Consider the following 13,113-nt stretch of genomic DNA (forward strand, 5'->3'; position numbering starts at 1 on the left):
GGCTCCTGTGGCATGTAAACTTTTATTAAATAAGTGTGTATGCCTTCCTCCAGTTATTCAGTCTTGTGTCAATTTAATTCTAAGGCCCAGCAGAAGACCCTAAGAGGTGCCTCCTCTACACCTCTAGAGCCTAATATTTAGAGACAGATATACATGTCCTATATTAGATACAAAGAAATGTATAGTAAGAACCTGGTGCATCTTACAGCAGGAGCCCGTCCCACTTTGGCACTCCTTGATATATATTTGTGGCATGAATGAATAAATGAATCAATGAAATAGGAATTTATAGACGAAGAGATAACTATAAATGGGGCCATCAGGGGAGGCCTCTAAGTACAGTTTAGGGTGGACAATTTAACACATTAGCCACTCTCAGTGTGTATAAAATACACACTTTATGTTTTATTCCTCTTGTTACAGCTATTTCACTTCTAGGAATTTATCCTAAGGGACTTGCCAGAGAGGCAAAAAAGAGATTTTATGTTCAACATGTTTATTATAGTGTAATTTATCATAGCAAAAAAGTGGAAACAATTTTAAGGTCCAACAGCAGGGACTTGTAGTACCAAAATAATGGTCAGTCTACCTGATGGAATGTTCTGCAGCCCTTAAAAGCCAGTGGTAGGAGCACAAGTACTGACTGGGGAAATAAATGTGCCTGGTAGGATTATTAAGAGGAAGAAAACAAATTCCAAGAGTTATGTCCACGATGATCCAAAATTTGTACAGGTGTTTTGTGTGTCTATAAAATAATACAAATGGTTCTCTCTGGAGTGAGACTAAAAATTTTTATTTTCTATTTCCAGCTTTTCAAATGTCCAGTTTGGAAAAAAAAAAAAAGGCATTTTCCTTGCTGGCTCTTTAGAGAACTGGGGGTCTGTGGAGCTCCCACGGTCTGAAAGAAAGCCTTTATTTCGAGTTTTTCTTCTGAGCACATGCAAGGTGGTGTAATGTACACATCTGGACCCAGGACTCTGGAGAGGGAAGGGGCCCAAAGGTGGGCTGAGCAAAGGCAATTTAACAATTATAAACGAAAAACAGACAGATGACGTGCTGTTTATCCAGAATGCAGGTGGACTTAGAGCACCCGGAGCAACTCCCTCGGGTGGCCTCCAGGTCACCTCCCCTGATGGGGAGGCTGGGCAGCTTAGGGGGACAGCCCATCCCTTGGTCCTAAAGCCCTCGGCCTCTTGGATTCTTCTCTTAGCAAATGTGGGAAGAAGGCTTTTGAGCAAGGGCTGGAGGGCCTGGCTGAGTGGCGATGGGGGTGGCAGACAGGTCTGGGGCTGGGCTGTCCTGGGGGCTCCAGGGGAATGAATTTCTGTAGACGAAATAAAATGACTTGCAGGGTGACCTGTACTTGTTATCTCTCCCTCCTCTCCTTCTCCTTTCTGTCTCAATCTCAGGCCCAAGAAGACTCTTCTGGAGGTGAGGCCTGGCCCAGGGCCCCAAAGAGATGAAAGGGAGCGTGTGGTAGGGGTTGGGGGAGGCAGGAGAAGCCCTGACCCTACCTGGAGAGGGACTGCATTTGCCTGTTCGTGATGGGGTTTCTACTTGCCAGCCGGTATTGCCAGCTTACTGAGTTCTCAAAGCCGGAAGTCTGTTTTGTTCGTCAGTCCCAGCGGTGTCCAGGACAGAGCAAGCGCTCACTGAAGGTCTGCTCCATGATGGCTTTATAAATGTAAGAGGCATCCACGTGCTTCCATCTCTTGGTGAGGAAAGTGCTGCCAGAGGCCCAAAGGCCAAGGCTGCTCAGTGGCTGGAAGGTCGAGGCTGTGTGCTTGTTAAACCAAGGGCACGTGTTTGCCCCTCGTGAATTAGGGACTTCACCCCAACCCAGGCATTTGCAATGCAGACCTTTGGTTCTTTTGTTAAAGAAGTCTGACATTTCCTCAGACTCTTGCCCACATCTTTGTTCCTCCCTCTTCTTCTCTTAAGGTGATCCTTTCTTTCTTTCTTTCTTTCATTCATTCATTCAACTAATATTGTGTAAGCACCATGTTTCAAGCTCTGTTCTAGATGCTGGAGACACAGAACTAGAGACACCCATGGGAGCTGGGGCACACTGGCTGCTAATGGGCCAGTGTGTTTACACTCAGGTGCACTGTATGTTGGTAAGGGTTTTCTGGAAACAAAGACTTCAAAATGGAAGAGCCTGCAGAAGCAGCATCAGACACAGAAGCAGCCCCTACAGGAGACCAGGAGGCACTTTCTCCACCCAGGTGCAGGGATGGCCCAATCTGCTGCTGCCTGAAAGCGGTGTCACCGAGCTTTGGTTTTAAGTCCTTCCAGTCCCCGTGTCTGGAAGAGTGGGCCATGGTGCCATGTGGACAGTGTTAATGTCCTCCCTGAGACCAAAAGACAGGGTGGAAAGGATGAAAAGCATGGAAGTTATGTCACTAACAATTTGGAGAGTAATGCTTTAGGAGACAATTCAACACTGAGGGCAGAGCGCGGGGCTAGCAGCAGTTCTAGGTGCTGTGTTTGTGGTCTCTCCTCTCCCAGGGGATGGTCAGAGGCAGACAGCACCTTCACCCACTCTTCTACTCAAGGCATTATGTCTAGAAAACCCTTATGGCTCCCGGCTTCTTAAGAACTTACGGCTTCTGTTACAGTGGACCAAAGGGAGCCCATGAGGGTCTGGTGTAGGATCTGGGGACAAGAGAGGTGGGGAGCCGGGAGGTGTGCATGTCCAGGCTGACTTAGCAGAGCAGGAGACATGGATTCAGAGCAGAGCCAGGCCAGGATTAAAGAGTGTGACTTGCTTGGAGTGGCCCGCTGGCTTCCCTCTTGGACTGTGGCGCACTTGCCGACTGGACGGGTGAGGTACCAGCATCTCAGGAAGTGCCTCGTGCTGCCCAGGGAAGGGTCTTCAGTGGAGGAGGGACTGTCCTTGAGGATGGGCGGGGCCTAGGAGGCCTTCGTCCTGGTTCTAACCTTTCATGCTTTCTCACCTGAATGTGCCCAGTTACAGGTGAGACAAACACAGCTGTTACAAGGGGCTGGGTGTCCAGGCCCGAGCCATCTGCAGTGACTGAGAATGCCTCCTTTTTGAGCCAGCCCCAGAGACGACCGCACCGAGGGACAGTCACCAGACCAACAAAACCATCGTCACCACATCAACACCAGCTTCTCCACACTTTCCATGTGTGATCACCAGCCCCGTGACTCTCGGGGAGGCAGAACAATGCCAGGGCTCTGGGACACAGCACCACATCCACCTACCCCCTGCACGGGCTTCTGAACTTGCTGGGGGCAGCCCCACAGGGGGATGAGACAGGCCTTATCCTAGGAAGCCCCTGGGGGCTGGAAGGAAGTCCTTGGCCAAGGTGTTTGCTCCAGTGAGAAGAACCCTCCCTGGGCCTTGAATTGTCTCCCCCTCCGTTCAGGATAAACCAGATAGAGAAATTCATGACTCTGAGTAGGAGAAAAGTGAACATTTAATGCCACCATAGTTTGATTCTTTTTAAACACCAGATTCTTTTTTGACAACGTTTTACACCTCATATGCCACAAAAAGTCAGAGATCGTAGCCAGCAAACAATGTCTTCACACTGGAAATGGCACACAGCTCAATGAATTCATGTCACCAGTTTTTGAGAACTATAACTTTCTTTTCCAGACTGTTCTCCAGGTAGCCTGCTCACATGTATCATGATAAAGCCAACAGCTAACTTTCTTATATTGCTATGTGAAGGCCCATACACAAAAGCCGGCCTGTTTGCAAATAGGTTGTCGGGACCTACCCAAGTACAGAATAGTTGACTTCTTGACTTTAACAAATGAATTTAAGAAAAATTTGTAACAGCAAACACTTCTAAGCTAAGAACTTAATTTTGAAAACGGCATCAATCTTTTATCCAAATGGTGAATTTAAAACAATGACATCAAATACCACCATTGAATTTAAAATGAGATTTTTATGAACTTATTTGCGAATCTGCTGTTTCTGACACAAGAAATGCACTTGGGCAGGCCTTGCCTCCAATTTTCAAATCGGCCCATTTCTACAGATTAGCATATTTATATATACATACATACATGACTAGCGCTGAAAGAACCACAAAGATCATTTAGCATACTGTCCTCATTTTACAGACTAGAAAACCGTGTTCCAGAGAAGTTGGATAATATCTCCAAGGCCATAGGACTCTTATCAAAACTGGGGTCAGAACTCAGGGTTTTTGTCCTGTGCTGTTCCACCATGTCACATACCTTCTGTACACATGCATCCGTATACACCCCGTGCACACACATCAGTACGTACGTGTGGCGTGTGTCCACGTATCCACATACCTGGTGCGACAGCACCTCATGGGAACAGTCTGGGATGCCAGACTCAAGCCCCGGTTCTATAAAACTGCTCTGGGAACTTGGGCCAATCGTTGGCTGTTGACTCAGGTTCTTCATCGAAAATGGTTATCCCCAGCTCCTGCACAGAGCTTTCATTCCTTCAAAGCACTTCCCGTCAACTATACCACTTTCTCTTTACGCTGTCCCGGAAGGGCAGCTATCATGACCCCCCAGTCTCCCACTGGGGAGCCTGAGGCCCAGCAAAGTGAAGCGACTTGCCCAAGGTTGCATAGTGAGCGAGGAAAGTGGGCCTGGAGCCCGGTCTCCTTACTCCGAGCTCAAGGCTTTCTCTCCTAGGTTTAGCTGCCTCTCAAATGAGACTACTGCCCCCAGCCCCTCCCTGCCTCTCAGAGATCTAGTGAGGGGACAATATGCCTTAAGTATTATGGGTTGTAAGACTCATTAAAGTGCTTTGGTTTCTCCAGAAAAAAAACAGGTACTATCTATATCCAAGGTAAGGAACTCCAGTTGCTTTTCTAAACCCCCTTCAGGAACACCAGGGCAGGGGGTGGGGTGTCTTAGAAAATGTAGGAACTCAATACTGTCTGCACTTCTCAAAAACTTAGTGTTCAACCAGCAGGAAGAGGCCAGATCCTCCTTCACTTAGGCCCGTGGAGGCTGATTTCCAAGCCTGTTATCATCCAGTTCAAAAGGGAAGGATCTTTTCCCCGTCAGCTACTTACTTACTATAGAAACAAACTCGATTTTGAACTAAGCCCTGTACTTTGAGGACTGGACTCTAATCCTTGTTCTCCTGATTTACTTCTCCCCCCAACCCCTGCCTGTGTCTCTGTTAACAGAACTTGCTAGAGTGAGAAGAAAAAACCACCACAGATCCACCAAACTTACACTTCGATGCACATAGCACTTGGATAGCATTTCCAACCACAATGTATTAATAAATTATAAAACACAAGCGACGCTACAAAACATCCTGAGTTTACAAATAAATGATAACCTCTTCATAAACTGAGTATGATGCTGTGGGATGTGGTGAGCAGTCTGGCGAATGAGGCAGTGAGCCTCTTTAGTTTTGAAGGTAATTTCTACATTTACATAAAACAGATGTGTGAGTGCCAGGGCCTCAGCGCTCACCCTACATATATGGGCATTGGGAATTGCATTTAGAGGAAATTAATCATATGCACTGAAAGCGTGGTACCATTTCAAGCACCACTATATGTCCAATATTATGCCATGGTCTCCAGTTCTGAGCAGGGCCACCCAAAAGCAGAATGTGTTTGTTTAGGGATGGATAAGCAGCTTTCTGAAACTTTGTAAAGATTTTTTTTTTTTCCCTGAGAAGATGAGCTTCTCCTGGACTGGAATTCTGCTTTTATCTGGAAATGATGAACAGTTTGTAATAAATATGTATTTTGTCAGGATTGCTAAGTGACACAGTTTGTGAGTTTTACCCACAAATGCTGACAGATCTTTGCTGGAGGAGGAGAGAGATTATAACCCAAAGGAACACTATATTCCACCACCTGCCCTCCCCATTCCTCCCCTAAACTGTTAGACCATTTGCTGGCAGTGTCAGTGGAACTGAGTGTCAGTTTTGTTTCCTTTGGCACAGAGAAAAGCGGGCTTGGCTGGCCTGTCTTGACTTGGGCAGTCGAGTCTCAGTGTGGCAGTGTTGAAGAGAGTCCCCTGTGGGGAAGATGGGCCACACTGCCCGGGTGGCGGCAGGCAGGCCCCACAGCCAGTACCAATGGATGGCTTATTCAGCATCAAGTCCTCGAGAACAGGGCTTTCAATGTGTTTTTTTTACTGGCATGGTTTCAGGGTTTAAAATACATTGCCTTTAAAAGTGAGGAAATCTTCTAGTACGTGCTCAGAGTGGGGCTAATATTCTAGCAGGAAAGAACAATGAGTAAATTCATGAATTCTTCTGGTTTCAATTTTGAAATTAATTCATCTTTAGTAATAATTTCTTTTATAGCCTAAACCCTTTTTGGAACAGGGAACTTAAAAACATTCACAACATCGTTACTTACTGGGAGTCCTGCTTACAGAGCAACAGTGGTCAATGACAGGCAGCTGTGTGTAGAACCAGGCTAACAAACGCCTGGGCTCTTGCAAGCCCTGCCTCTATCCCAGGAAACCCAGATCACACAACTGCTTTCAAATAGTAACACCTGTGATAAAGTCTGACAGATTAACCAAAATTCATGATTGGCACCAGAATCTGAAGCACAGAAAAGGGCTCTTGCTCAACATGAATAGAAATCCAGAAATCCGAGAACCAGCACAAGATGTGTATGTGTGTGGGTCAGACTTTTTGCATCACCACCGTGGATGGTTTTTGTGGCTGCAATGAAGTCACTGCCACCTTCCAGGAACACAAACTTCAAGCTTAAGACTAATTTATGACAAACGGCCAGATTCCTACCTGCCAATCTCCCCATTCTGGACTGCATGGCATTTTATCCCAGTTTCTCTCCCCTCCCCAGCTTGGGATCCCTTGTATGAGCCCCACCTGTGTCAACATAGGAAAGACCACTGCATTTGCTTCTCAAGTTTCCCCACATTCAGAATAGCAACTGGAGCTAAAACAACAGACAGGGTGTTCTGATTTCAAATCTGGAAGAGATGAAAGTTAGAGACAGCTTCCCCGTAATGGAGAGGGGAATTCAAGGACAAGAGGATCAAAAGTTGCAGCTCTCAGGTGGGCTTGAAAGCCCAGGATAAAGCAAACTCTCACTCTGTTGCAACATGAAACACCACCATGAAATGCAATATGGATTCACTCCTGGAGACAGTATCACTATTTCCCCTTCTGGGCTTTGAGCTTTGTTCTGCTGCTGATGCTTCCATCTCAGACTAAACTATTTAGAGAGTGGGGCAGATTTCAGACAAAGAATTAAGGTTTCTGTGCCTAAGTGTTCATTTCAAATAAACATTTTTCTGGTCCTTTCATTTGTGGATAATGAAATGGAATAATGCATTCTTTGACATTCCTTTTGCCTCCTAGGTTATCTGTCACAAAAACCAGGAGGAGACCTGGACCAACCACACATCTCGTCATTGAATGAGGGGTTCTTCAGTTGTTGGTACTAATTCAGAACAGCTGACCAGCTGTATAGTCAACTCATAGGTAGAACCGGGAACAAGCACATCGTAGCATAGAATTCACAACTTCTTCACATGGTTTATCAATACTTGGTATGTTAAGATGTTTTCAGCTTACTTAGGTTAGAAAAGACAAGTAAAGGAAAGAAAATAAAGAGCCAGAATGGACAACCTCCATGCAGGTTGTTTCCCTAAGCCACGGCCAATAGCACCCTGAGAGATGCTGCATGGTGTGGCATCTGGGGAGGCCAATCTGACTTGGTAAGATAGCTCTTGATTTCATTCAACCCTTTTGTTATCTCATGAAGTTGCTACAAACATATAAAGCAGGTTTAGGCAGGAGGCAAGCCAAAGGCCACTCCTGTAGGAAAGATTCACGGATCAAGATTTTAAATCCCTGGAGATGTTTCCACTTAGTCTCACTCCGGGAAAGGCATGAGAACCCCACAGGAAAGCAGCACAGCGAGGTAACCTGTGCGGAGACGTGGGCAGGATAAACACAAAGGACACTGATTACTCATCAGATGCATGTGTTTCCAACAAAGACTGGGCTACTCACCTTTGAACATCCCCACATTAAAGGTTTTTCATGAAGTGGTATATTTCAAACCAGCAACCAAAGGGATGCCAAGTGGAAAACCCAAACGAACTCAACAGGTTAGCATCCCTTGAGGTCCAGAAGCTTCCTTTATGCTGCTGTTGAACACGCCCATCCACACAAGTGCTGAGACCAGAGGTGTGCCCAGAGCCAGGGGGCTGCCCTTGAGAATGGGGTTAGGATGAGGGAGCTCTTTCTTCCCAAGTGGCAGACACACTTGTTAAACTAGAGGAGGAAATGATCCATTCTGGAGTAACCTTTCACCATATTTTAGCCCATTTTAGCTAGCAGATGGGAGCAAAGCTTCTGTGTGCACGTCTGCAGAGGAGAGAACTCTAACGGAACACAAAGCCAGACTTGTCATCCATGGAGCTGGTTTCCAGTCTAATGGGGCTAATGCTAATACTCAGGGCTGTCTCTGCCCTGTTCTGACCAGTAGAGGACTGGTACTAGGAAGCACGAGACTTTGGTTCCCACTGACTGAGTTCAGCTGAGCTTCTCCAGCTGTGTAGCATTGACAAAGAAATGCAAAGGTTCTTTTTCCCCAGGGAGCAGTTGGTTAGCCGGGACTGCCTCACCTGCAAGTTGGCTCACGTAGGTATTCTGCATTTGAGGGCAAAAAGAACAGTGCTCTAGAAAACCCTGGGCACCTCCATCAATCAGCAGGCTGCAGGGGCCTGGGAGAGGGCCTTGACCTGGAAGGTAAGCAAACACCCAGCTGATCCACAGCTGTTATCAGACAATGCCTTGACCATTCTGTGCCTTGGGTTTCCATCACTCAAGCGGGAATGATAATCCCTAAAGGAACTGTGGCAGGGATGAACAACTCAGTTCGACAATGAGCTCCGAAGTTCCTGGAGTCAAGCCCTGTACATCCATATGCATGACACTCCGTGCCCTGCATGTGTGGTGTACAACAGGAAACCTTTCTCTGTCTTCAGGTGCCAAGGTTGAAGGGCCACACCTGGTCCTTTCTTGGGATGGAGGCTTTGGTGCACAAGAGAGCTGGGACTTCTTGTATTTAAGCCGCACTCCGGAAAACAAAAAGTTGTGCCACCCTCCCCCTCCTTCCTTGTTCTATGGTAATATTGTTGGGGTTTCTGAGCATCTACAAGCCCGAGAAGGTCTCCAAACTGGGAAACATCTTCTGGGCTAATAAATTTGCAAAACTAGAGAAGAAAAAAATATGGCTCTGTTGAATTGGTTCAAGCTCTCACTCCAGAGTCTTTGGAATAAAAACAAAGATGAAAAATGTTGTCAGGGCCATGAAAAACCTTGGATTTGTGGGTAAGTAACTAGTATACGTGCGTCAGGACTTGGAGGGGAAACTATTCAGAACATCCCATCCAAAGGGTAAGCAGGGCCTGATCCTAAAGGCTCCTTTCACCTTAAAGACGCACCCCTCTCTCCGCTCCTTTCTCTCAAGCTCACGTACACCCGCTCCATGATCGACCCCAGGTCTGCCCGCTGACCCTGCCGCTCATGGGAGGTGGCGTCGAGCATCACCTGCTGTTCCAATCTTCTTTGGAAACACACTGGCTGGTGCCTGAAGTCTCCATCTTCTGTCTGGCCTTCCCAGCAGAACCAAAACAGACAGGTAACATTGATTCATATGCAATACTGATTAGGAAATAGCTCTACAAACACAACTTACTTAGAAACAGCAAGTCAGAAATAGGGTAAAACACCAAGAGAAAACGAGCTGTAAATACATTGCAAAAATGTGTTTGCTTTTCTTTTGTGTTTGTTTTGTTGTTGTTTTCATCTTGACTAGCACCATCTGTACACCAGAACATATGAACATAAATGTTTGGATAATAATAAAGATTTGCAAGGCACTTAATCAGTCATTCGGGGTAATTTGTTGTTGTTTTGTTTACGCTTTCCACCGCAATCCCACATCCACCCTTGCCCTTTCTCACAAACCAGGAGAAGTGTGAGGTCTCTTTTGCCGGCAGTTCTTATGTACAAACAAGTTCTTTAAAGTTCCTCAAAGTGCTTTTTCAGTCTCACCGGTCTTCCACGTCCCTTGGGCTTCCCATCATTGTCTCCTCTCCCGCGTGTTTGGTGTCTGCATCTTGCCTACGGAGAACAAAAGAAAAATCGCCTTCCGCTCCACGCTCCCTCCAGACTTGCCACCGACCTTCGTCCTCGTTCCGTGTCTCTGCACGCCGCCGGCACCGAGGGCCCGCCGAGTGCTGCCGGCTGTGGATCGGATCCTGGAGTGAGGGCCGGGCCGGGGCGGGCCGGCGGCGGCGGCGGCTCCCTTCAGCGGCGCCTGGAGGTGATGTCAAAACAGGTGATCATCATGAGGTGCGCCTTGCAGAAGTTGACGCGGCTCTCCAGGCGCTCCGTCACGCACTCCAGCGCTTCCAGGTACTCCAGGGAATCCAGCTCCAGGACCTGCTCCAGGTCAACTGCAAAGAAGGAAAAGCCTGCTGGAGACTTGGGGACAGCGCGGAAGGATGGGCTCAGCCCGGCCGGTCTGCCGCTGCACCTGCGCCTGCCCCTACACTGGGTTGGAAGGTCCGAGGCAAGACTTCCGCGCCCTCCTGCCCGACCCTCTGCCTCTCTCAGGTCATCAACAGAACAGTTTAATACTTGCGATTATACTAGGGCCCTTCGTTCTAGTAACTTTAGATCCCTGACATTTGATTGAGACTATACTGAGGGCCAGAGTGAAATTCCAGCTCTCCCACCTCCACCACCTCCATCTCAGGATTTGAGACTCTACCAGCACCATTCTTCTTCATTAACTACAAAATAAATAAATCTTCAACCTGAGGCATGGGGAACATCCCTCCTTTTGGGGGTCTCACCTGAGTGATGTTTCTACCTCTGCCTACTCATAGGAAGTACATTCTCCAATTAGTCCTTCACACAGCTGTAGGTAGCTGCCTCTCTAAGCAGCTGGAGAAACTTGACCCTATCTCTTGGCCCTTCCTAGCACAATTTCACATACTCATGGTTGTTTGGGAAACAAGATGATGATGAAACCTATGTTGTGGAATGTATGTGATTATGATTCTTTGCTCAGAAGGTAAGCTGAGATTTAGAACCCAGATTCCATCCCTAATGTTTAGGCCTGCACAGAGTGAAGTCTGTTTCCTTCAGTTCCTCTAGAGCTGTTATCTGGGGCCATCCCCTCCTGGCCCTCAGCTCCTAATGGGTCCAGGGGTACCTGGGCAGAGGTATGGCTGCCTGGCCCCTGCTCCAGAACTGCTGCAGGAGGACAGGAGTAGACAGCAGCCAGGGTGGTGGGGGTGGCCCTGGAATCCAAGGCAGGAGACTTGCACTTGACCTCCAGGTCAGCCAGGCCTAACATCTGCTGGCACAGGGTCCTTAAAAGTGATAAGAGCGTCATAACTGCAAGTCTGCTTACCTTCCTAACTAGAGTAGCCACGAAGAGTAAAACAAAAAGATGACAAATGGTTTGAGAACTGTAATGAGCTACAGGAACACCAGGGGCTGAAACCAAGGCTGATTTCTTTTATAGCGGAGTTAACTGAGCTGCAGAGAAGTGAGGTGTCCTGCTCAAGGTTACACAGTCAGCAAGGACTGGGGCTGGGGATGAGGCTAAGGCTCCTGAATATTGGTCTAATATTTAAAAAACAAACAAAAAAATAAAACAAAAGCTCAACATACCATAACCACATCAGGATCATCTTGAAAGTACATCAGAATTAATAAATGAAAAAGAAAATGGAACCCAGCACATGTATTTTGATGCCAACACCCTGCCTGCTTATTACCCACACCGAGGGAATAGTCAGCATACAGCCTCATTGATTTTTTTTTTTTTTCGTCATTCTAGGTTTCAGTTCATTTTGAAGAACCAGTGTTTCTCCTTCATGAAGCCTTCTGTTCATCCTCTTTCTCAGCATCAAAAAAACAAACAAACAAACAAAAAAAAACCCACAAAAAACCTGATTCCTGACATATACAGAGGCAAGAAGAAAGTGGTTGTTTCCTGGAAGCATCTACATAGATACTGATGTTTAAGCTGCTCCCATTCTTGGAAAAATGTGACTTTGCAAGATGAAAACAATTTTTTAAGACTGCCTTAAGCACAAACAGCTCTCAAAAATTAAAATGTTAATGAAAGCAGCAAAAAGGAAGGGGAACTGATGGATGGGCGCCCCTGGGATCCTGAAGTGCCTGAGGATCCACGGATGAAGGAAAACAGTGTGCTCAGGTGGGAGAGACAGCGTCAAGCTCCACGCTTATGCTGTGACCAGACTTCAGCTAATGTCCTTGTTCGTGGCTTGTCTGTCCCACTAGAGCCGTAGATGGGAATACCCTGGGGAGCAGTTCAGGGGTCTGTCCAGATTCCTAGCAAGGGAACAGCTCGGTGCATTGTGCAAGTAGGTGCTGAGGACTGTCTGTTGAGGACAATTATTTACTTCAACTCTGGGACAACTAACACTGGTTACTAACGGATGCTGCGCCTTCATCGTGGGCAGGCCATGTAACCGGCACTTGATGATGGACAGTAACTTGTTCACTCTCACAGCAACCCTGTGAAGTAGGCACTGTTGTTTCCCATTTGACAGTTAGGGAAATCAAGGCTCAGAGAGGTTAAGCGTCTTACTCAAGGATTCACAGCTAGCATCTAAAGCAGGTCTGCATGACTGTGGTCATCACCACATATGTTACAACTCAACATGGTAGGATGCATCATAGACTGGTCCCAGTGCCCTGTCCTCCTGTTCACTTAGTTGATCCTCACAAGAGCCCATGCGGCACTCAGGGGAGATGTTATGACCTCATCATTATGGAAAGGAAACCGCTTTAAGACATACTGTGAAAGTGGCAGGGCCTAGCTGGGAGGCCCATAAATTCTGTCCTTCCTTCTTCACCTAGGATCATTTCACCCAGTATTTCTTAAACCTAAGCCTCCAGACTCTGCCTGTCATGTTCCCCTCACAGGGATGCTGGAGAGGGTGCTGTGATGTTCAGGTAACAGTCATGAAGAGAGGGAGGCACCAGGAGGCTGAAGGGCTGGAGGGAAGAGCTGATGGGTGCTGGACAGGAAGGGGAGGGATAGGAATTTTAGTGGAAGTAGTGCATTTTATTCCAGAGACTAA

At 47.1% G+C, this 13,113-nt stretch overlaps 1 protein-coding gene across 2 annotated transcripts in view; it reads right to left on the bottom strand.

Annotated features, from left to right (window-relative positions):
* Positions 1-3,425: 3,425 nt before the first annotated feature.
* KIF26B (kinesin family member 26B) overlaps positions 3,426-13,113 on the bottom strand; it is a 428,220-nt gene continuing 418,532 nt past the window's right edge. For both annotated transcript variants that reach the window (XM_074351720.1, XM_074351722.1), the window contains one exon: positions 3,426-10,443. In XM_074351720.1, coding sequence (XP_074207821.1) covers positions 10,295-10,443 — 149 coding nt within the window. In that variant the 3' untranslated portion in view covers positions 3,426-10,294. The remainder of the gene's footprint in view (positions 10,444-13,113) is intronic.

The sequence above is a fragment of the Camelus bactrianus genome, chromosome 23 (assembly GCF_048773025.1).
Source record: "Camelus bactrianus isolate YW-2024 breed Bactrian camel chromosome 23, ASM4877302v1, whole genome shotgun sequence".
NCBI classification, from domain to species: domain Eukaryota; kingdom Metazoa; phylum Chordata; class Mammalia; order Artiodactyla; family Camelidae; genus Camelus; species Camelus bactrianus.